Source organism: Lepisosteus platostomus, chromosome 8 (genome assembly GCF_059453375.1).
Source record: "Lepisosteus platostomus isolate fLepPlt1 chromosome 8, fLepPlt1.hap1, whole genome shotgun sequence".
Taxonomy (NCBI): Eukaryota; Metazoa; Chordata; class Actinopteri; order Semionotiformes; family Lepisosteidae; genus Lepisosteus; species Lepisosteus platostomus.
Window position 1 is genome coordinate 16,012,466 of NC_142618.1, and position 20,921 is coordinate 16,033,386.

The 20,921-nt window shown below is 50.8% G+C and overlaps 3 protein-coding genes and 1 long non-coding RNA gene across 5 annotated transcripts in view; 2 read left to right on the top strand and 2 right to left on the bottom strand.

Moving 5' to 3' along the window:
- The window catches only part of LOC148656774 (uncharacterized), a 3,179-nt gene extending 2,668 nt beyond the window's left edge, over nt 1-511 (top strand). The window contains exon 4 of the mRNA XM_088642614.1: nt 300-511. Within this exon, the coding sequence (XP_088498740.1) occupies nt 300-305 (6 nt within the window). The 3' untranslated portion in view covers nt 306-511. The remainder of the gene's footprint in view (nt 1-299) is intronic.
- The window catches only part of LOC148656771 (uncharacterized), a 25,113-nt gene extending 18,012 nt beyond the window's left edge, over nt 1-7,101 (bottom strand). The window contains exons 1-2 of the long non-coding RNA XR_015940819.1: nt 6,992-7,101; nt 505-6,877 (exon numbers count right to left, since the gene is read on the bottom strand). This is a non-coding gene — a long non-coding RNA (uncharacterized LOC148656771). The remainder of the gene's footprint in view (nt 1-504; nt 6,878-6,991) is intronic.
- LOC148656775 (E3 ubiquitin-protein ligase ZFP91-like) lies at nt 5,961-15,146 on the top strand. 2 transcript variants are annotated; one of them, XR_015940814.1, is made up of 12 exons: nt 5,961-6,349; nt 7,649-7,680; nt 8,638-8,793; nt 9,360-9,396; nt 9,492-9,581; nt 10,005-10,133; nt 11,026-11,076; nt 12,085-12,163; nt 12,667-12,781; nt 13,026-13,125; nt 13,378-14,662; nt 14,708-15,146. XR_015940814.1 is itself a non-coding variant. In XM_088642613.1 (11 exons), the coding sequence occupies exons 1-11, from the start codon at nt 5,961-5,963 to the stop codon at nt 13,856-13,858; spliced, it is 1,659 nt and encodes a 552-aa protein (XP_088498739.1). In that variant the 3' UTR covers nt 13,859-15,146. The 2 variants fall into 2 exon arrangements, 1 of the variants encoding a protein (XP_088498739.1); XM_088642613.1 differs by having other exon boundaries at nt 13,378-15,146.
- Nucleotides 15,147-16,421: 1,275 nt separating this feature from the next.
- On the bottom strand, nt 16,422-18,510 carry LOC148656776 (uncharacterized). Its single transcript, XM_088642615.1, has 2 exons — nt 18,163-18,510; nt 16,422-17,616 (listed from the first exon to the last, which is right to left on the bottom strand). Exons 1-2 carry the CDS (start codon nt 18,246-18,248, stop codon nt 17,013-17,015), a joined length of 690 nt encoding a protein of 229 aa, XP_088498741.1. The 5' UTR covers nt 18,249-18,510; the 3' UTR covers nt 16,422-17,012.
- Nucleotides 18,511-20,921: the final 2,411 nt, after the last annotated feature.

The following is a 20,921-nucleotide window of genomic DNA, read 5'->3' on the forward strand; positions in this document are numbered from 1 at the left end:
CTCTTCACTCCTGCTCTGTCTCCTCACTCTCTCACACTCTTCACTCCTGCTTTGTCTCCTCACTCTCTCACACCTTCACTCCTGCTGTCTGCTCACTCTCTCACACTTTCACTCCTGCTTTGTCTCCTCACTCTCTCACACCTTCACTCCTGCTTTGTCTCCTCACTCTCTCACACCTTCACTCCTGCTGTCTGCTCACTCTCTCACACTCTTCACTCCTGCTTTGCCTCCTCACTCTCTCACACACTACTGCAATGTGCTCATCATCCTAACTCTTCTTCTCTCCTGTCTCCCTCCAGCCCTGACGGGAGACACAATACTTCTCTTCAGGATTTGGAGTCCTGGTAGGATGAGTCTGTCGTGGTGCAACAGCCATGATGTCTTCATCAGCCCCATGGATGTCCGCCACAGGGACAATAGGACAGCATGGCAATGCTGGGATTCGTGTTTTCAGAAAAGCTCTTTTTCCTTATGTTTGAGCCTTTGCAAACCTCAGTGACTCACCGGACAGGAGATCCTGGTGATTCTAGAGACACTAGAGATCCTGGAGAGACTGAAGATCCCAGAGGCAGTAGATAGACTGTTGATCCTGGAGAGACTGAAGATCCTAGCAACAGTATAGAGATTGGAGATGCTAAAGACACTAGAGAGACTGGAGATCCTAGAGACATTAGAAACACCAGAGAGATTGATATCCTGGAGAGACTCCGGAGATCCTAAAGAGACTGGAGATCCTGGAGAAACTGTGGAGATCCTAGAGAGACTGGAGAGACTGGAGACCCTGGAAAAACTCTGGAGACTGTCCCTGTCTAGGGATCATCACGTAGACAGAACAGGACACAGAGCTGCACACAGATCCATGCAGTGTGAGGGGACTGAGGCTGCCCGATGCCCCTGGTTTTGACGTTTTTCTTAGTTTTTCTTCGGGGTGTCAGGACAGTCTAAGACTGTCCCCAGTTTAGGCATTTTTTATACAAGGAGGCTTTACAAATGCAAGGGCAATTCAGGAAAATGTGACCTGGTGGGGTTTATCGATCGGCTTCACTTCTCCCCAAAGTCCCAGCCCACCGAAGCTCTACAACACGTGACCTCTCCTGCTGTTCTCCCCGAGTGTGAACACTCCTTGTCTGCTTCACTCTGCTTCATGCCCATTCGCTCCTTGCTCCCCACCTATTCCTCGAGGGGAACTGCAAAGCCAGTTTCATATTTCAGGGTTAGAAAGAATCAGCATTGATGAGTGCATTTCAAACCACACTAAAAGTCAAATGTTCACAGTAGCTTGTAAAAGCTCCCATTTACACCACAAAATGGAGGAACGTTCTAGGTGTGCACAGCGCAATGCTCTGCGATTCAGACTAAACTAAACATCTGGTGAGGTGAAACAGCCTTAGCACATCGTAAACAAGCATGGCTGTGAATACATCTCTTTTAATCCAACAGAAATCTTGCTTTCAACTTCAAGACAGTTTGGCCGACAGATACTACTTGTTAACTCTGCATGCAGATCATGTTAGAAAAAAAGTTCCACAGAAAAAAATAAACTCTCAGATTGTAGGACACAGACATTACAGGTTCCAGTACACTACAGGTCATAAGTATGCTTGAGTACAGAACTAATTAAAGGACAGAAAACAGTACAGATCGGGAATGAACACATAAATTGCCTTGTGGTACCACAGGGGTCTGTACTGGGGCCACTGCTCTTCTTAATTTTCTCAATGATGTAATTAGTGGAGTCTAACAAGGATCTGTACAAGGAGCACTGCAATTTTGGATTATATTGTAGCGCCCACATGGGGCACTGTAGCCATGCGCACGCAAGGCAGGCTGGGAACGGCTGCTGAGGGGCGGGACTAACTGCCCGTATATAGTGGGAGGAGGGCTGGAGACGCCCTCTGCCCTCTTGTGTCTGTGTAGCTGTATCTCCCCTGCCCCGCCCTCGGTGTCTTTAATAAATGTCCTACCAACCCATTGCAGAGCCTCCGGCCTATTTCTTTCCATCGGCGAACACTGGGAGCTTTATAATATCAATGATGTAACTAGTGGAGTCTAACAGGGGTCTGTACTGGGACCACTGCTCTTCTTAATTAAATCATTGATGTAATTAGTGAGTACCACAGGGGTACTGCTCTTCTTAATTATATCAGTGATCCAGATTCCAGAAAGGTTAGTAAACTAATAGTGACTAAACTGTAAAAAGGCGCCGTCCTTCAGATGAGACGTAAAACCAAAGTCCTGACTCTCTGTGGTCTTTAAAAGTCCCAGGGCGTCTCTCGAAAAGAGTAGGGGATTAACCCCAGTGTCCTTGCCATATTTCCCCCTGGCCTTTACCAATGATGGCCTCTATGAACTGGCTTCATCCCTCTGTTCTCCTCCCCACTGAGAGCTGGCGTGTGGGCAGCGTTCTGGCGCACTATGGCTGCCGTCGCATCATCCAGGTATAAGACGCTGATCAGAGCTTCCCAGAGCACCAGCAGGTGTGGGTGTCGCAGGCTGCAGGGAGGAGGACGTTCTGTCACCAGCGCGCGGTTGCGTGGGACGCAGATCCGCGAGGCGCCAGCACGGACGTCGAGACGTGTTTCACACTGAGGACAGAACAAAAGAACGAACGACCGCGTGCGCCTCAGCTTGCGTTGTTATCTGCGGGTTCAATCACACTGTGAACAGAGGCTTGATTGAAAAAAAACACCCACGAGGAAAACATAGAGTTATTTGAATTTCAAATGCCGGATAAGCTGCTCCAGCGCTGCTCATGAGTGGATCGATTGTGCATGCGCTGACACTGTGAGCACCAGGTTTGCAAAAATCCCGATTTCCTGTTTCCTCTGATGATGGCGTGCCTTGGCACAAAGCCAGTTAAAATCTGAGAGGTGTGTAGTGAACTTGTTAAAAGTAAATCAAAGCGCTCTTAGGACTGACTTCCTTTCTGGTCTTACAACTGATTTATTCTTGGATGGTGTGGAAATAAAGGATAAGAAATGTAACAATACTCATATAAGGAATCTTTGTAAACCCCATCTTATCCCTCCTTGTTTATCCTTTTGGAATGCAATGTTTGAAACTATAAATTGGAAATTAGTTTGGACAACTCCTGATAGATATTATATTACAAATAAAGTTAAAGAGATATCGTTTAAATTTGTTCATACGTTTTAGCCAGTTAAATGAGTGCTCTCTAAATTTAAGCATGAGCGGGATAATCTGTGTGTTTTTTGTCGGCCTGAAGGTCTTTGGGTCTTTGGTGCATTTTTCTGTTAGGTGCCTGTTAGGGTCTGTGAAGGTGTTTTGGACGGACTTGCAGAGTTTTGCAGGCAGTTAAAGGTGCTTTTTAGATTTAAGGATTTTGATATTTTATTGTACTGTTTAAAAGAAACTTTGGAAAAATAGCATTTTTATAGTAAATGTATTAGTCATTTTGGGTAAATGTCACATTCATAAATCAAAATGGTCTAATAATATTCCCCTTTTTAGTACTTTTAAGTTGGAGTTGAAACACTATTCACAATAATTGACTTCACTACCTCTGGCAGTTAATTGTTTTTTCTGTTTGTGTTTTTTTCGCTTGTACCTGTTTCTGATCCTCTGGTTGTATTTGTAAATTCTTTTTACGTTTAATCAGTTTTAAAAAAAAAATATGAGAGTGGAGAGAACGTTTGACCAAGAGCACACAGAACACAAAACAGATTTCAGCCGATAGGCGGCCGGTCGACCCAGCCGGCCCGTTACGTAGTAACATAATGTAGCGTCACGCAAGGCGGGCTGGGAACAGCCCCTGGGTGCGGGGCTACCGGACTGTACAGTATATAGCGTGACGGAGGCTGGGAGACGTCTCTTCCGTGTCTGTAGGTGCCTGTCCCTGTCTGTGTACAGTTCAGTTCCCCTGTATTGGTTAAATGTGTCGGTTAACCCCTTTTCCTGAGTCCGACGCCTGCTCCAGGCCGTACCGACGATCTCAGCTGTGTCTTGAAATAATCTAGGTTATCGGCTTTAATAACGAGTGGGCAGCTTGTTCCACACCCTCGCCACCCTTTGTTTGAAGAAGAGCTTCCCGTTCTTGTTTTTAAGTGCGCTTTCCTCTCTTTTCAAGATCGGGAGCGCGAACCAGGGTCGACGACTAGCGAAACCCTTTATACGAAGGAAAATGCAGGAGAGAACAACGTGGAACAGCCCGCTATTGAGAAATATTTAATTCTGTCACAGAACACCCTGCCTGTTCTCTCACAGTGGTGTCCTTGGGAGCACACGATCGCCTAGAAGGCAGACGTCTGTCAATCAGCGGTCAGGTGTACGATGAGCGAGTAAAGGCGAGCTATTCGTGGGTTAGAAATTCAGGTAAAGTTTTGTACTGCAGAAAAACCTCCTTATTTCTACAAGCTAAGTTGTGTGTTATCACAGAGTGCATACCTAACTGTGAAGTAAGACAAAGTAAAAGTCTTCAACAGAGCAACACATTAAAAAAAGCTGTTTACAGGCTGTTTTTGTATTGCACGTGATTATGCAATTTTTCGTTTAAATATTTTACAATGTTACAAAATAACAATAATCTTCTGAATTAATGCTTCTGGCTTCCATTACCTTATTGTATGATTAAATCTTAAGGAACATTTGTCTCGGGATAATTCGCAATTGCGTCTGCGGGGAGATGGAACTTCTTCTTATGAATAATATAATTGGAGCATCTGCGCCTCCCGGTGGCCAAAAGCAAGAACTATCCTGAACTTAAAATAGCAATGATTGAACCATATTGAGACAGAACATATCTCGCATGGAAAATACAATTCACTTAAGGGAGTGTCCCACAATGACAGACTGGAGGAACTGAGTCTCTTTAGTCTGAAGGGAGTGTCCTACACTGACAGGCTGAAAGAAATGAACATCTTTAGTCTTGAACAGAGGAGACTACTGTGAGACCTGACAGGAATATTCCACATTCAAAGGAGACTGACAAAGTCAGCTCTGGAGACTTCTTCAGAATGAACGGTGAAGCGTGAAACCAGAGAATGCAGGTGGAAACTATCTGAATTTAAAGGCTCTTTAGGGTGTTTTGAGACTTATTTAGTTGTATTTATAATAACCCATAATCATCTTACAAATGCTCACTCTCCTTCATTGTGTGACGCTGTTGGAAGTACCTTTATGTTCTGTTTTTTTTTAAACTGGTACAGCTACGTAAACCAGTTCTTTTAAAAATAAAATGTCCCATTTAGACCCGATTATAGCGCCAGTAAGGATTTTATAAAGGCTTTTATACATAACGTGCTTACTCTAGTTTTTCAACTAGGTGTCAATAATATTGGACAGTGTTTTTGTGAATATTTTCATAGCACCAACAGTAGGAACTGTTTCTGACATTTCATCTCCTCTAATGCTTTGTGTTCAAATAAAGTTGAACGTTCAAATGCGATTCAAGGCTCAACTGCAACATTCGGCGTTTTTTATAATCAGAACTTTATTTCCCATCCGGCCTTTCGCCTCGACGTTTATGACGCCTGGCAGGTTTCCTGGAAGTTGTAGTTTTCTGACACGAGCTCTCGCCAAAGGAAGCACGGCACGGCCGACGCATTGGAAACTACAACCCCCTGTGGGCCGAGCGGCGGATAGCGCGCCGAGGGGAGGGGTGGGGGGAGCCCAGCTTGCAGCAGGGGGGCCGTGTCCGCTCTATTCTTCTCTTAAAGGAGAAGCGACACAAAGCGGCTCGGCCCGGCTCGGCTCAACGGCGAGCGGGGTTTTCAGGTCTCTACCGCTTTAAGGCTCCAGAAATTGGTATCTGGGTCTTTAAATAAATAGCCGATCAGTAAATTAGCAAAAAAATACGAGGAAAATTAAAACTCGCGTCGCTGGAGCGGGCTGCGATCCCACACCCGCTCTCCGAGCCCCTCCGGGAGCCCGACCGGACCGCAGCCCCCCGTCACCTCGGTGCCGTCCGCCAGCGCAGCGGCCCGCTCCGGGCAGGCACGGGCATGGACCCGGAGCCCAGCCGGGCTGCGGACAGCGGGGCCGGGGAGGCCCAGCCTGCCGAGCCGCAGGCCCCGCTCCCCGCCGCCGGGGAGCCCAGCCCGGCGCCGGCCCAGGGGAGAGTGCTCCGAGTGCGGGGCGCCAGCCGCTCCCACGCCGCCGCGGCCTTGGCGGCGGGGGACGAGCCGGGGTCAGGGCGAGTGCTGCGGGAGAGAACCAGCCGGGGCGTCGCGGCCGCCGGGGAGAGGCGGAGCGCCTCGGGTCAGGCCCAGGCGGCGGCCGGGGACGGACCTGCCCGGCGGAGGAAAGCGGAGTACCCTCGCCGTCGCAGGAACGCCGGGGCCCGGGCGGAGAGCGCAGAAGAGCGGCCGGATGACGGCGGCCTGGCCGTGGGGTGAGTGTCAGGACACATGCGCAGCGCCGGCCCGCTGACAGACTCGGCGGAGGTCACGGCGATCGCCATGGTGTCCGGCGTCAGGGCGCTTTTCCCCCTTCGCGATGGCAGAGGGACTGCTGGCGGACTGATCCGGGCCGCCTCCTCTAACTCTGCCGTCTCCGCGCTGGGTTGTCCTCTGGAGGCGAGCCGGGGTTTCCCTGCTGTGGCGTTAAAGACACAAACAGCCCTACCTCCTCCCCCCGCCCCAGGTCCTGTTAATGTTGTTATTAATGTCATCGTGGCGCCGTCACACGTCCAAGGCGACTTTAAAGGGCTTCAGAGTATTTCCCAAACTTTCCTTGATAGCGTTAAATAAAGTTGGACTAACGACATTCTCTGCTGTAGCTTTAGTGATAATAATATCAATAGCTTTGGATATAGTTTTAGCTATTGTAATGTCAACAGTGGTGTTAGTTACTGCTACTGTTACTTTACTCCTGGCTGTAGCAATATCAACAGCAGTAGTATGAGTAACAGTGGCAGTAACTATATTCCTGGCCGTAGTATTATCAACAGCAGTAGTATGTGTAACAGTGGCAGTAACTATACTCCTGGCTGTAGTCATATAAACAGCAGTAGTATGAGAAACAGTGACAGTACTATAGTCCTGGCTGTAGTCATATAAACAGCAGTAGTATGAGTAACAGTGGCAGTACTATAGTCCTGGCTGCAGTAATATCAGGAGCAGTAGTATGAGTAACAGTGGCAGTAACTATACTCCTGGCTGTAGCAATACCAACAGCAGTAGTATGAGTAACAGTGGCAGTACTATAGTCCTGGCTGCAGTAATATCAGGAGCAGTAGTATGAGTAACAGTGGCAGTAACTATACTCCTGGCTGTAGCAATATTAACAGCAGTAGTATAAGTAACAGTGACAGTACTATAGTCCTGGCTGCAGTAATATCAACAGTGGTAGAATGAGTAATAGTGGCAGTAACTATACTTCTGGCTGTAGCAATATCAACAGCAGTAGTATAAGTAACAGTGACAGTACTATAGTCCTGGCTGCAGTAATATCAACAACTGTAGAATGAGTAATAGTGGCAGTAACTATACTCCTGGCTGTAGCAATATCAACAGCAGTAGTATGAGTAGGAGTCACAGTAATAATAAACTCTATATTCAATATGTATTTAATATTTTAATGTAAGTTCTTTCCTTCATAAACTATCCCTCTATCTCTATTTCCTAGTGCAGTGTGATCGTGATCATTCTGTCTGTGCTCAGGAGCCTTTCTCTCTCTCCTGTCTTCACAGGGCTGATAACAAGAGGGACTCTTCAGATAAAGGTAAAGTGAGCACAGACAGCTGAGTTACAGTTTCTTTCTGTGTGTCTGTCTGTTTGAACCCGTCTCTCTCTCTGCTCACGTGTGCAGTCAGACTGCCTGTCTGTTCGAACGCCTGTCTCTCTCCCTGGTCACCTGTGCAGTGAGCCTGCCTGTCTGTTCGAACCCCTGTGTCTCTCTCTCTGCTCACCTGTGCAGTGAGACTGCCTGTCTGTTCGAACCCCTGTGTCTCTCTCTCTGCTCACCTGTGCAGTGAGACTGCCTGTCTGTTCGAACCCCTGTGTCTCTCTCTCTGCTCACCTGTGCAGTGAGCCTGCCTGTCTGTTCGAACCCCTGTGTCTCTCTCTCTGCTCACCTGTGCAGTGAGCCTGCCTGTCTGTTCGAACCCCTGTGTCTCTCTCCCTGGTCACCTGTGCAGTGAGCCTGCCTGTCTGTTCGAACCCCTGTGTCTCTCTCTCTGCTCACCTGTGCAGTGAGACTGCCTGTCTGTTCGAACCCCTGTGTCTCTCTCTCTGCTCACCTGTGCAGTGAGACTGCCTGTCTGTTCGAACCCCTGTGTCTCTCTCTCTGCTCACCTGTGCAGTGAGAATGCCTGTCTGTTCGAACCCCTGTCTCTCTCTCTGCTCACCTGTGCAGTGAGACTGCCCGTCTGTTCGAACCCCTGTCTCTCTCTCTCTGCTCGCCTGTGCCGTGAGACTGCCTGTCTGTTCGAACCCCTGTCTCTCTCTCTGCTCACCTGTGCAGTGAGACTGCCTGTCTGTTTGAACCCCTGTCTCTCTCTCTCTGCTCACCTGTGCAGTGAGACTGCCTGTCTGTTCGAACCCCTGTCTCTCTCTCTGCTCACCTGAGCAGTCAGACAGCCTGTCTGTTCGAACCCCTGTCTCTCTCTCTGCTCACCTGAGCAGTCAGACAGCCTGTCTGTTCGAACCCCTGTCTCTCTCTCTCTGTCCTGTCTGGCAGCAGGCGAGCCAGCCCCTGTCTCCAGGCCCACTCGAACCCGGCGCCCTCGCGCTCCCGCCAGGCACAGAGACCCTCCTGCTCGAGCACAGCGCCCCCCTGCAGCCCTGGTGTGCAAAGCGGAGCCTGACCCTGAGACGTCTGGATACGGGGGTGAGGGTGAGGGGGGCCACAGGGGAGAGAGGAGCGAGAGAACAGTTGGCTTCTGTCAGACAGAGGGTCTTGATGGATCGGCACTGCTGCTGGACAAGTTCACGGGAGGATCCGTGGGTTTGGGTTTGGGTGAGAGGGTTTCCAGGCAGCTGTCCCGATCCGACGAGCTCTTGATCCCATGGTTTGTCCTTGGTCTCACCGTAGTCTTCGTGATGAAGACGTGCTCGCTGTGTTGTCTGCCTGTGTCCTGAGCTCAGTGCGGTTCCCGGGGTTGTGGGTCTTGTTCAAGGGCTCCAGGCCTTAAGGTGGACTCCGTTCCGCACATGTGTCTAGGTTACTGTTATCACCTAAGGCTGGCTCTGACGTCTACCGGTTTCCTGTCGGTGAACATCAGATCAGACAAAGACAGGAAGAGCCCTGTCACTCGCGGCTCGGGTGTCTGGGCTTCAAGAACATGGCTGGGCAGCTTGTTCCACGCTCCTAGCACCCTTAGTGTAGAGAAGCCCATCTGCATGTTCTCCAGTGTGCTGGGGCGGGTTGCGTTTAACTCTTTCCTCTCTTTGTCTGTGCAGGTGCTGCAGAGGAACTGCTGTCCCAGGCTGGGGTGAGGTGAGTGCTGACCTGTCTCTGCATGGTCAAGTGTGTAATAGGGACAGCCTGCTTCTGATGTGCTGTAAATCTGCTGTCTCTGCTCTCTGCTGCAGTGAGGAAGATGAAGACATTATGATCAGTGAGGAAGACCCCCCTTTCAGAGATGACCCCAAAGACCAGAACTACAAACCTGAAACAGAGAGGTACTGAAGAAGCAGAACTAAAAATCTCTCTCTGAGTGCAGTGTTAATGTCCTGTAGTGTCCAGTCAGTGTGTCTGTACTGTATTAACCCCTCTCTCTCAGTGCAGTGTTAATGTACTGGAGTGTCCAGTCAGTGTGTCTGTACTGTATTAACCCCTCTCTCTCAGTGCAGTGTTAATGTACTGGAGTGTCCAGTCAGTGTGTCTGGACTGTATTAACCCCTCTCTCTCAGTGCAGTGTTAATGTACTGGAGTGTCCAGTCAGTGTGTCTGGACTGTATTAACCCCTCTCTCTCAGTGCAGTGTTAATGTACTGGAGTGTCCAGTCAGTGTGTCTGTACTGTATTAACCCCTCTCTCTCAGTGTAGTGTTCATGTACTGGAGTGTCCAGACAGCCAGTATTAATCTCATTTGATTGCTTCTAGGGACCCTCCGAAGCCTCGCCGGCGTCCCCCCAAACCAAAGGAGGAGAAGAAATCAGCAGAGATCAAGACAGAGGAGGTCGACGTCAAACAGGAGAACGAATTTGGAGAGGAGAGCGAGCCGCCCAGGAAGTGAGGGAGAGGGAAGGGGAGAGAGTTGTCTGACTGAGTGTGTGTTCCTGTGTGTCAGCATGACTTGGTCGTTCTGTATATAATCGAATCCGCCAGTCAGCTTGCATGTCTGTCGCTCTCCATGGGCCTGACTGACTCTTTCACTCTCTCTGTTAGCTGTCAAATTCACATAGCCGTAAGCACATTTTATTAAGGAAAAAATAAAATAACCTCTAGGGCTGATTCTCTATCTCCTAACTGAATGACAGATCATTAATGCATAAAGAATAAATCACCGTATTGCAAAACGCAAACAAAAAATATTTGATTGGTATTGTTTAGCTTTGCTGAAGTTGGTTGGTTTTAGTGAGCTGGCTGAGAGGGCTCTTCTCTTGGCTCAGCAGGGCCTTGTGGTGGTAGGAGTTCAGGTGTAACCAAATATTTTATTGCTCTCTTCTGTGTGATGATTAGTAATGGGTAATGGCCTAATTCGACCCTGCACTTGTTTTTTTTTCTCTGCACGTGGAAGATGTTTTTTCAGAACTCCATGTGTCGAGTTTCTATGGGGTGTTTGTCCCATTTAGTGTCAATCTGGAGAGTGAGGGGACCCCACACTTCACTGCCATTTAGGGCAATGGGTTGGATTACCCATTCAAACGCTTGCAGCCAGTTTAATGTTTGACCTGGTCACAGCCAGGTCGCTGTTTTAGAGCCTCCTTTGAATGGAATAGAAAGCCTTGTGTGCCTTCTCCTTCGGTGCCTGTACCGCCAGGCTGAAATACCCAGATGAACTGGTTGTCATTCTGAGGGGTGTGTTCCAGTGTGAAGTGGTAAATGTTTCTCTGAGCTCTCTGCCTGCCTGCCTGTCTCTCTCTCTGGGCCTGACTGACACTCTCTGCCTGTCTGTCTTTAGGAGGGGCAGACGTCGGAAGGATGATAAGAGCCCACGACTCCCCAAGAGACGGTAAAGATCTTGCCTCTCTGCTCCAGGTTCAAGGGTCAGGGTTGAGGGTTAGCGTTTGAGTGAGCGTCAGGGTTAGGGCTTCACTGGCTTGATCTCAGCAAGCTGATGGAGTCGTGAGATGGTCGCTCAATACGCTCGTACGCTCTCAGCCCTAACACACTGCTGCTTTAACACTGTAGGAAGATATTTGATCAAGATGGGGTGTGTCTGTATCAATCTCTCTTAGTGCAGAAACTTTAATAATAACGACAATTCCTTACACTTATATAGTGCTTTTCTGGACACTCCACTCAAAGTGTTTTAGAGGTAATGGGGACTTCGGTTTAACTTCTCATCCAAAGGATAGAGCCTTTTTTACATTATAGTGTCTCCATCACTATACTGGGGCATCAGGACCCACACAGACTGGTGGATGAGCACCCTGTACTGTTTCCACTAACACTTCTTCCAGCAGCTTTAGTCTTCAGGTAATGTTCCACACTTAGAGACTGAAGGAAATGAGTCTCTTTAGTCTTAAGGGCGTTTCCTATACTGACAGGCTGAAGGATCTTTTAGTATGCAACAGTTAAACCTGATACGGATATTCAAAATCCTCATCAGCAGTCAGCCCAGCAGACTTGTTCAGAAATAATTGAAAACTACGTAGAAGTGTAGTTAAAGCCGAGAACAGAAGGCGCTAGAGTTGTGGGAGTGTGCAACAAGCTGTCCAGAAATGCTGTTGAAGCTGGTTCCCTGGATTCATTCAAGTGATAGCTGGACAAGATCCTGGAATCAATTAATGTCTAAATATCAACAAAGCCAGATGGTCTGAATGACTTCTCTCGTCTGTGACTCTTCTTAAATGCATATTTACTTAGGATTATGCACATATATGATAACCTGTATGTAACTTGCACAGGCTAATGTCTCCTACGAGGAACTGTAAACTCTCTGTTCCTTTCCCTCTGCATCCCAGTTCAATGTAATTATGACAGCAGTAACGGTGGCCATGTGTTCTAACCACTGCAGGAAGAAGCCCCCTATCCAGTATGTGCGCTGTGAGATGGAAGGCTGTGGAACAGTCCTGGCACACCCCCGCTACCTGCAGGTTAGTGGTACAGTCCGAGTCAATGTGTTGTCTCCATACCCTCTGTACAGCTGAGAGTGTATCTGCAGTGGGTTTAGGGTTAGTGGTACAGTAAGTGCTGTCTCCCTGCTCTCTGTCCAGCTGGGGGGGTGTCTGCAGTAGGGTTAGGGTTAGTGGTACAGTCAGAGTGCTGTCTCCCTGCCCTCTGTCCAGCTGAGAGCATGTCTGCAGTAGGGTTAGGGTTAGTAGTCTGGTCAGGGTGCTGTCTCCCTGCCCTCTGTCCAGCTGAGAGTGTGTCTGCAGTAGGGTTAGGGTTAGTGGGACAATCAGAGTGCTGTCTCTCTGCCCTCTGTCTAGCTGGGAGTGTATCTGCAGTAAGGTTAGTGGTATAGTCAGACTGCTTTCTTCCTGCCCTCTGTCCAGCTGAGAATGTGTCTGCAGTAGGGTTAGTGATGCGGTCAGTACCGTCTCCCTGCCCTCTGTCCAGCTGGGAGTGGGTCTGCAGTGTGGATTCTTTCTTTCAGCACCACATCAAGTACCAGCACCTGTTGAAGAAGAAGTACGTCTGTCCTCACCCCTCCTGTGGCCGGCTCTTCAGACTGCAGAAACAGCTTCTCCGCCACGCCAAGCACCACACAGGTACCCCCCTCAGGCTACAAGGGCATGGGTTACCCTCAGACTGCAGACCCACGCAGGTCAGCAGACTTGTGGATGTACTGAGTGTGACAGATTAGAGTGACACTGATCGCACTAATTATACTGAGACTAGAAATGTTGTTCAATATCTAGTAATGCTGATTGTTTTGATAGTCATAATGCCGATAATGTTGATCTTTGTGAACACTAGCCGTGCAGTTAAAGTGAATTTTTCTCTCTCTCTCAGACCAGAGGGACTATATCTGTGAGTACTGTGCCCGAGCCTTCAAGAGCTCCCACAACTTGGCAGTTCATCGCATGATCCACACTGGAGAGAAACCCCTGCAGTGAGTCTCTGAGAGCAGTGTCTTCTAGTGCAGTAGAGCTGTACTGTAGTGTCCAGTGCGTCTATAACCCCTCTCTCCCAGTGCAGTGTTAATGTACTAGAGTGTCCAGTCAGTGTGTCTGTACTGTATTAACCCCTCTCTCTCAGTGCAGTGTTAATGTCCTGGAGTGTCCAGTCAGTGTGTCTGTACTGTATGAACCCCTCTCTCTCAGTGCAGTGTTAATGTACTTTAGTACCTGTCTCTCTTTCTCAGGTGTGAGATCTGTGGCTTCACCTGTCGGCAGAAGGCCTCTCTAAACTGGCACATGAAGAAGCACGATGCTGACACCTTCTATCAGTTCTCCTGCAACATCTGTGGCAAGAAGTTTGAGAAGAAGGACAGTGTGGTCGCCCACAAGGCCAAGAGCCACCCCGAGGTGCTGATCGCGGAGGCCCTGGCCGCCAACGCCGGCGCACTCATCACCAGCTCCGACATCCTGGACACGGCCTCCCCCACTGCCATCGCGGCCGCGCCCCCCCAGCCCACCGAGCAGGGTGTGAGCGGGGAGGCCGGCCTGGTGGGCCTGGGAGGGGTGCTGCTGGCCCCCCAGCCTCCTCCCACCGGCGCCCCCGATGCCCTGGACCGGGGCGCGTGCCCGGAGCCGCACCGTGACTCTCTGGGCCTGGTCATCAGCTCCGAGACGGTAGCCGAGGTCCTGATCGACAGCTCAGAGCCACACACCCTACTGCAGTAGAGGGGGCGGGGCAGGGGTGGGACAGGTCTTTGGCGAGAGAGACAATTGGCCAACTCATGGCCCCGCCCCTTCTCCCTTTGCCCTGAAGAGGATGATGGGATGCCGTGTATATATTTGTCCTTGCCGTGACTTCAGGACCTGCACAGCAGCTGTTTGTGTGGACTCCCCGGGCGCAGGGCTTGTGTGTGTGTGTACAGCTGTGTTCAGAGCAGCTTCGCCGGACTCTCCTTCCTGCCCCTCACTAGGCTGAGCGACTCTGCGGACAACTTCCATGAACCCAACAACACCGGAGTCCCATGAAGGCGTTCCTGCTCCATGATCTGGGGTGGACAGGGCATGTTGGAGAGGGGGCTTTGTGCTGGGGGGAGGGGATACCCTGTCCAATGAGGGTCCCCCCTCACACACACACACACACACACTGACCAGGGAGGCCGGAGTGCTGTATTTGTACACTGCAGGCCAAAAGTGTGCCCCCCCATTGCGATCTAATCGCAGTTTGAAGGTTTTTGAGACGGTACTTAAAATTGTTGGTTCAATTAGAGTTCTAGAGAACTCACTTTTATTTTGAAATTGAATGTCTGGCCTTTTCTTTCATCTGAAGCTCATCCTCTGCCTCTGTGTCTTCTGGGCTGTTTGAGTAAGAAGGGCAGCTGGGCCTCCTGGTGCAGGAGCTGATTTCAGTCTCTTCCAGCCTGTTCAGGCTCAGGGAATACAGCCTGCAGGTTCTGGAAGGACACTGTCCACCATGATCCCCCCTACAGTGTCTGGGAGGACACTCTGTCCACCCCAGTATCCCCCCCTGCGGTGTCTGGAAGGACACTCTATCCACCCTGATCCCCCCCCCCACAGTGGCTGGGAGGACACTATCTATCCCAGCCCCCTGCAGTAGATCCAGTTAGGAAATCTCTTATTAACCTGTTGTTTTTCTACATTTACAGCATAAGGACTTTTGGCCTGTATTGTATTTTAGTTCTTCTCTCCTCAAATGACCCTGGAAGAATGTGGTTTAAGGTTTTTTAAACTTTCTTTTTCTGTTTGCTCCTGCTGTGAAGAGGACCCGAATCGATTGCCTGGGCTGGAGAGCTGGTGTCCTGTAGCCCAGTACACAGAGGGGTCAGGCTGTGTGCTGGTCTGTACATAATTGCTTTTATTTGATTTAAATTGGCTCAGTTCCTCCCCGAGACCCCAGAACATTACTCCACTCATGTTTATTATCCAGATAGTTGATTAAACTACTGTGTAACAGAGGCAAATCCTTTTCCTTTTAATAGAAACTGCTGCTTCAGAAGGTCTCTGTATTTTATTTTGTGTGCGAGAGAGAGAGAGAAAGAGAGGGGCCAGGGCTTCCTGTCCACAGTGTGTACCCCAGGGGCGGGGTCTGGGCTTCCTGTTCACTGTGTACCCCAGGGGGGTGGGCCAAGCTGCCTGGTCACTCCACTGTGTGTACCCCAGGGGTATGGACATTGCTCCCTGGTCACCCCTGTGTGGATCCTAGGGGTGTGGTCTGGGCTTCCTGGTCACGGTGTACCCCAGGGGTGTGGACAGTGCTCCTTGGTCACTCCACTGGGTGTACCCCAGGGGTGCAGAGTTCATTTCTGGGAAGGGTCGTCAACAGTACATAGAAAACGCTTGGTGAGCTACATTTTCCGGGTGCCAAACCAACCCCTTGATCTGAACCGAGCTTCACCAGGTCTTCATGGTAAAGTCGCTGAGCTTCCTACCAGAGTCATTTAGCTCTGGTACAGCTGCAGCTTTCAAGTGACCGGAGAAAAAAAATGCACAGAATCTGCAGCCTCTGTGCTGGAGCCAAGACAGCGGGTTGCGTTGGGGTCAGAGGTCATGATTAGAGTTGGACGAAGCAGGGGTTAGGAGTCAGGGGCTAGGGTTTGACCGAGGTGTGGGTCAGGGGTGAGGGGTCAAAAGTAAGGTTAGATGAGTCACTAGTTAGGGGTCAGGCTTAGGGGTAGATGAGGTACGGGGCAGGAGGTTGAGCATTAAAGCTGTTTTCTTTACTGCTACTGAGAAGGGATGTGGCCATTTTAAAAGCCAGGATTTTTGTAAAACCAGATTTATTAGCCTCACAGGCGCAGGGGGCCCAGGGTATGACTCCAGCTGAAGACGTCTGTCTGGGTGGAGTCCACCTGATCACTTCTTGCCTCCTCCAGCGTGAGGGCCAAGGGGGGGTTGTCCGTTTCTCTGGGTTTAAACAGGCCAGGGTTCAAGACCAGGACCCACTATGTTAAGAAGAGAGGGGCAACCCTGGTCCAGGATAGCCTCAGGTCTGTATTTCCTGCTTCTGTAACCTGGTGGGTGGGTTTAAACTGCTGGAGAGAGCCCCAGGAGCAGCAGGGGTCTCTGTGCAGTTTCAGAGCACAAGAGGCCTGTTCACCTCGACATTTCCGGACATCCAATTGCTACAAGAACCGTTTTCCAAAAGCAGCTTACATGGGGTTGGACCGCAGGTTAGAAATGTGGGACGTACTGTAGTTCAGACCGGCCACACTGCTAGCAACACAAAAATCTGAATTGGCCTGCGCAAGCACAAAAATAAAAACAAATGCGGTAGAAGGCAAATCATGACTTTTAATGTTAACATTGCTAGAGTTGCTTGAAACCAGTGAGTGCTTCCCAGAAGCCACAGACAGGAAGTCCCCTTTCTCACCGAAGCCCCCCTGAAAAACACGGGTGTCCCTACAGTACAGACAGGTTCACCGGGATCAAGGGGCGAGGAGTAAAAACATGTCCGCAAGCTGGGTCACAGGAATGGCGACTGGAAACCGGACCGTGCGGACGAGGGCTGGACAAGAACACGAGACGGGACACAAGGGAGTCCAATACCCCGGCCTCTTTCACGACGCAACAGGGGGAGATCCTCGCATCAACCTGTTACCAACAACCAGGGGCTCGATGGCCTCTTGTTTGCAAAAGCTCTGCAGTTGTAAGTTTAAGAAATCCTCACGAAGGCTTCAAAAAAACACTGCTGCACAAAAAAGTCCATCCTGCTGTCCATCCTGTGTGCGCAAGCCCTGGCGGTCAGGACTGACAGGAGCCACCAGACAGACGTCCACCCACGGAGACGCACACTGTCCTCGGGGCCCGAGGCTGTGCTCCTGCAGCTCTCCCCCGAGCAGAACCGGGCCGTGCCGGAGCTCGGTTACAGCAGCCAGGGCCTGTCCTTGGCCACGCTGGCCTCGTAGTCCCTCAGCGCCCGTTTAGGGGGGATCAGGGTGTCGCTGACCCCGGGCTTCCGTCTGCCAGTCCGGCCGGGCGACTCCACAGGGGGATCCGGCCCGGGTTCGAGCCCGGAGGCCTGGGGCGGCGGGGGGTGCTGGGGGGCCGCGGGGGGCGGGACCTGCAGGTCGCTGTCGTGGGCGAACCTGCAGCGGCCCCCGAAGCGACAGCGCCCGTCCTTGCGGTAGGCCAGGCAGACGGGGCGCCCCCCGATGCAGGCGGGGCGCGGCTGCAGCGTGAGGGGCACGTGGCGCTGCAGCACGCTCAGGCTCTGCTCCGCGCGGGCCCGGAACGGGTTGGCGAACACGCTGCTGGCGCCGCCCAGCTCGCCCGGGCCCAGGCTGGGGGCCGGCAGCCTGCGCGGGGTGGCGGTCCGGCCCTCTGCTGCCTCACTCGGGTCCGGCCCGGGTCCCGGCTCCGGCTCCGGGTCCGACTCGCTCTCGTCCTCGTCTCCCGAGTCCAGCAGGAGATTCCGGCCTGTCTCCCTCCCCTCTCCTCCTCCTCCTGCGCTGGGGGCTCTGGATTCTCTGGAACACAAGACAGCCAGTGAGAGGCTGACACCCGCGGGCCCTGGCTGAACCCCACTTCACACTCCAGAGGGCTGCTTCTCTCCCAGCGCTCCCCTGCCCGCTGGCCAGTATTCCTGACGCCCTGCTGAGGAACAGACTCTGCCCTGATGGACCCCAGTCCAGAACTGAAGCCAGAGGGGAAAAACAATGTGGAGAATGTGCAGACTCTGCACACAAGGGTCCCAGAACAAAAACGGAAACACGCCACGGGCACACGTCACGTGCTCCCGGTGGGGAACGGGTCCGAATGACGCCAATAGCGCTGCAAACCTGCGCCGACTCGCGACTTTCTCACCGTTACCAGAGGCGGGGATACCGCCTGTTCTCACCCTGTTTCTTACAGCTGCACACATCCAGACCAGAGCCCAGGCAGAGCCACCGACATCAGACCCAAATTCAGAGACCTACTGGCAGTGCTCTTACCACCCCTGACCCCGCTCGGCAGGGTGCGCGCTGAGGACTGACAGGCCCTCCTGCCTGAACCCTCGCACCTGCCCCGCTCACCTTTCAGCCGCTCCGCAGCCCTCCTTGTCGTCGCTTTCTGACCCGGACTCGGAGTCGGACGACACGCCATAGCCTACCAGCGCCATGACGGCCGGAGAGTCCACTGCAGTCGGGCGGGGGCAAGGGAGATCGGGGTGCGCAGATATTTCAATCCACGCTGCTCTCTGCCGGGAATACGCCCCTGTTGTAAAAGGTACTCAATACGTAAGCACAGTGTTTACTCTCTTCGTCGGCCTGCTTGAATAAAACCACTCCGTTTCCACGAGGATATAAACTAAAATACCCCCTCTGGCTTCTGTAAATGATGTGGTCGGTTTGGTCTTCCTGGTGGCTGGGCAGTGAGACTACATTTCCCGACAGGCATTGGCTGGCGGAAGAGGATCGATAGGTGTTTCAATAAAAACGAGATACGTTTTAAAGCGTACAGAACAGTTAGCCCTGATAGCTTAAACCTATGCTGTGAGGTTACGTAATAATTATAAACGAAGTTCCAACTCTATCCTGCTAACTTTGCATTTATTTACCATTGATCACTTTTGGACCTTTTCTAAGAATAGGCGTTACAGTAGCGAGTACCGAAGTAAAGCGTGCATCTCAGAAGTAATGTATTAAAATTCAATGAATATATTACGGAAAGAAATAAATCTAACTTTTAAAATATTCTTCAGAAATGATAATCGTCCATTAGGCGTTGTGCGGCATCATCAACCGTGCGTCGTCCACGAACTCAAAGCTATACAGGCTGACACGGTAAAAACGATGCCGTTTGCTGCTCACATTGAAAAGAACACAGGAAAGTTTGCAATACAAATACAGATTGAAAAAAGATGTGTATAATTTGTAATCAAGTCCCCTAAGACTGAAAGGCATTCTTGTTACTGGGCTCTGTTCCCTTTCTGAGGCTCTAATATTCTTTTTGGGGGGCTAGTAAGCGAAACCTAGAACAGTACTTGAAAGTGCCAATCAAGCTCACACCTGCCTGATTAGACACAGCCTGGCTCACCCCTGCCCAATCAGACACAGCCTGGCTCACCCCGTCCAATCAGACACAGCCTGGCTCACCCCTGCCCAATCAGATACAGCCTGGCTCACTCCTGTCCAATCAGACACAGCCTGGCTCACCCCTGCCCAATCAGATACAGCCTGGCTCACTCCTGTCCAATCAGACACAGCCTGGCTTACACCTGCGCAATCAGACGCACCCCTGCTCACCCCTGCCCAATCAGACACAACCTGGCTCACCCCTGCCCGATCAGAAACACCCCTGTTCACTACTGTCCAATCAGACATAGCCTTGCTCATCCCTGTCCAATCAGACACACCCCTGCTAACACCTGCTCAATCAGATACACTTTTGCTCATACCTTCCCAAGCAGACAAGCCCCTGTTTGCCCCCTGTCCAATCAGACACATCCCTATTCGCCCCTGTCCAATCAGACAAAACACCTGCTCATCCATGTCCAATCAGACACAACTCTCCTCACTCTTGTCCAATCAGACAAAATTTAAACAAAGGCCCTACTTTCATCTTTAAAAGTGCCTCCTGTCATGATGGGAGGATCTCATCCATGTGTTTCTTGAAATAAACCAGAGCATCACCTTCAACCTCATGGCTGGGCAGCCGGTTACACACTCCCACCACCCTTACAGGTGATCAATTCATAATGAGCAGACAGAATAGAGGATAAGATTGTATCAAACTCCCAGAATGAACTCTTTATTCCTTTTCCAGAGGTCCAAAAGGCTACATCACAAGTAACTCACCGACTGAGGGTGTTCTGACACTCAGGAAATAGTTGAAATCCATTGAAATCAACCATGTGATGAACCCCATGTGCAACAGAAACCCAAGAACTGGGTTGGGAGCCCCAAACTCTAGCTCAGAATCTGGAAAACACAGCTGATTGCACTGCTTGTCAACTAAATTGAACACAACCCTCCTGGACCAGCATCACCTGGAGGATTGTGAGGACGCATCTGAATTCCTCTCTCATATCCACTCTTCCCCTGCTGCCAGGTTTGGAGCATCGTCATCCTGCAGCTGTGTCACCCTGCAACTCATAGCTGGCAGCCCACTGAAGCTCAGCAGGTGTGAGTCTGGTCAGTACCTGAAAAGGAGACCTCCTGGGAAAGCTGAGGTTGCTGCTGGAAGAGGTGTTAGTGGGGCCAGCAGGGGGCGCTCACCCTGCGGTCTATGTGGGTCCTAATGCCCCAGTATAGTGATGGGGACACTATACCGTAAAAAGGTGCTGTCCTCTGGATGAGATGTAAATCCGAGGTCCTGAGTCTCTGTGGTCATTAAAAATCCCAGGGCGTTTCTCGAAAAGAATAGGGGTGTAACCCCGGCATCCTGGCCAAATTTCCCATTGGCCCTTACCGATCATGGCCTCCTAATAATCCCCCTCTCTGAACTGGCTTCATCACTCTGTTCTCCTCCCCACTGAGAGCTGGTGTGTGGTGAGTGTACTGGCGCATCATCCAGGTGGGGCTGCACACTGGTGGTGGTGGTGAAGGGGAGTCCCCATTACCTGTAAAGTGCTTTGAGTGGAGTGTCCACAAAAGTGCTGTAAGTGTGTGAGCAATTATTGTTATTAATTATTATTATCCTCAACACTGTTCAACATGGAACTGACAGGCTGAAGAAACTGAGTCTCTTTAGTCTGAAGGGAGTGTCCCACACTGACAGACTGGAGGAACTGAATACGTGGAAAGTACATGAAGTGCATTTAAAACTGGAACAGACACTTCTTTACGCAAAC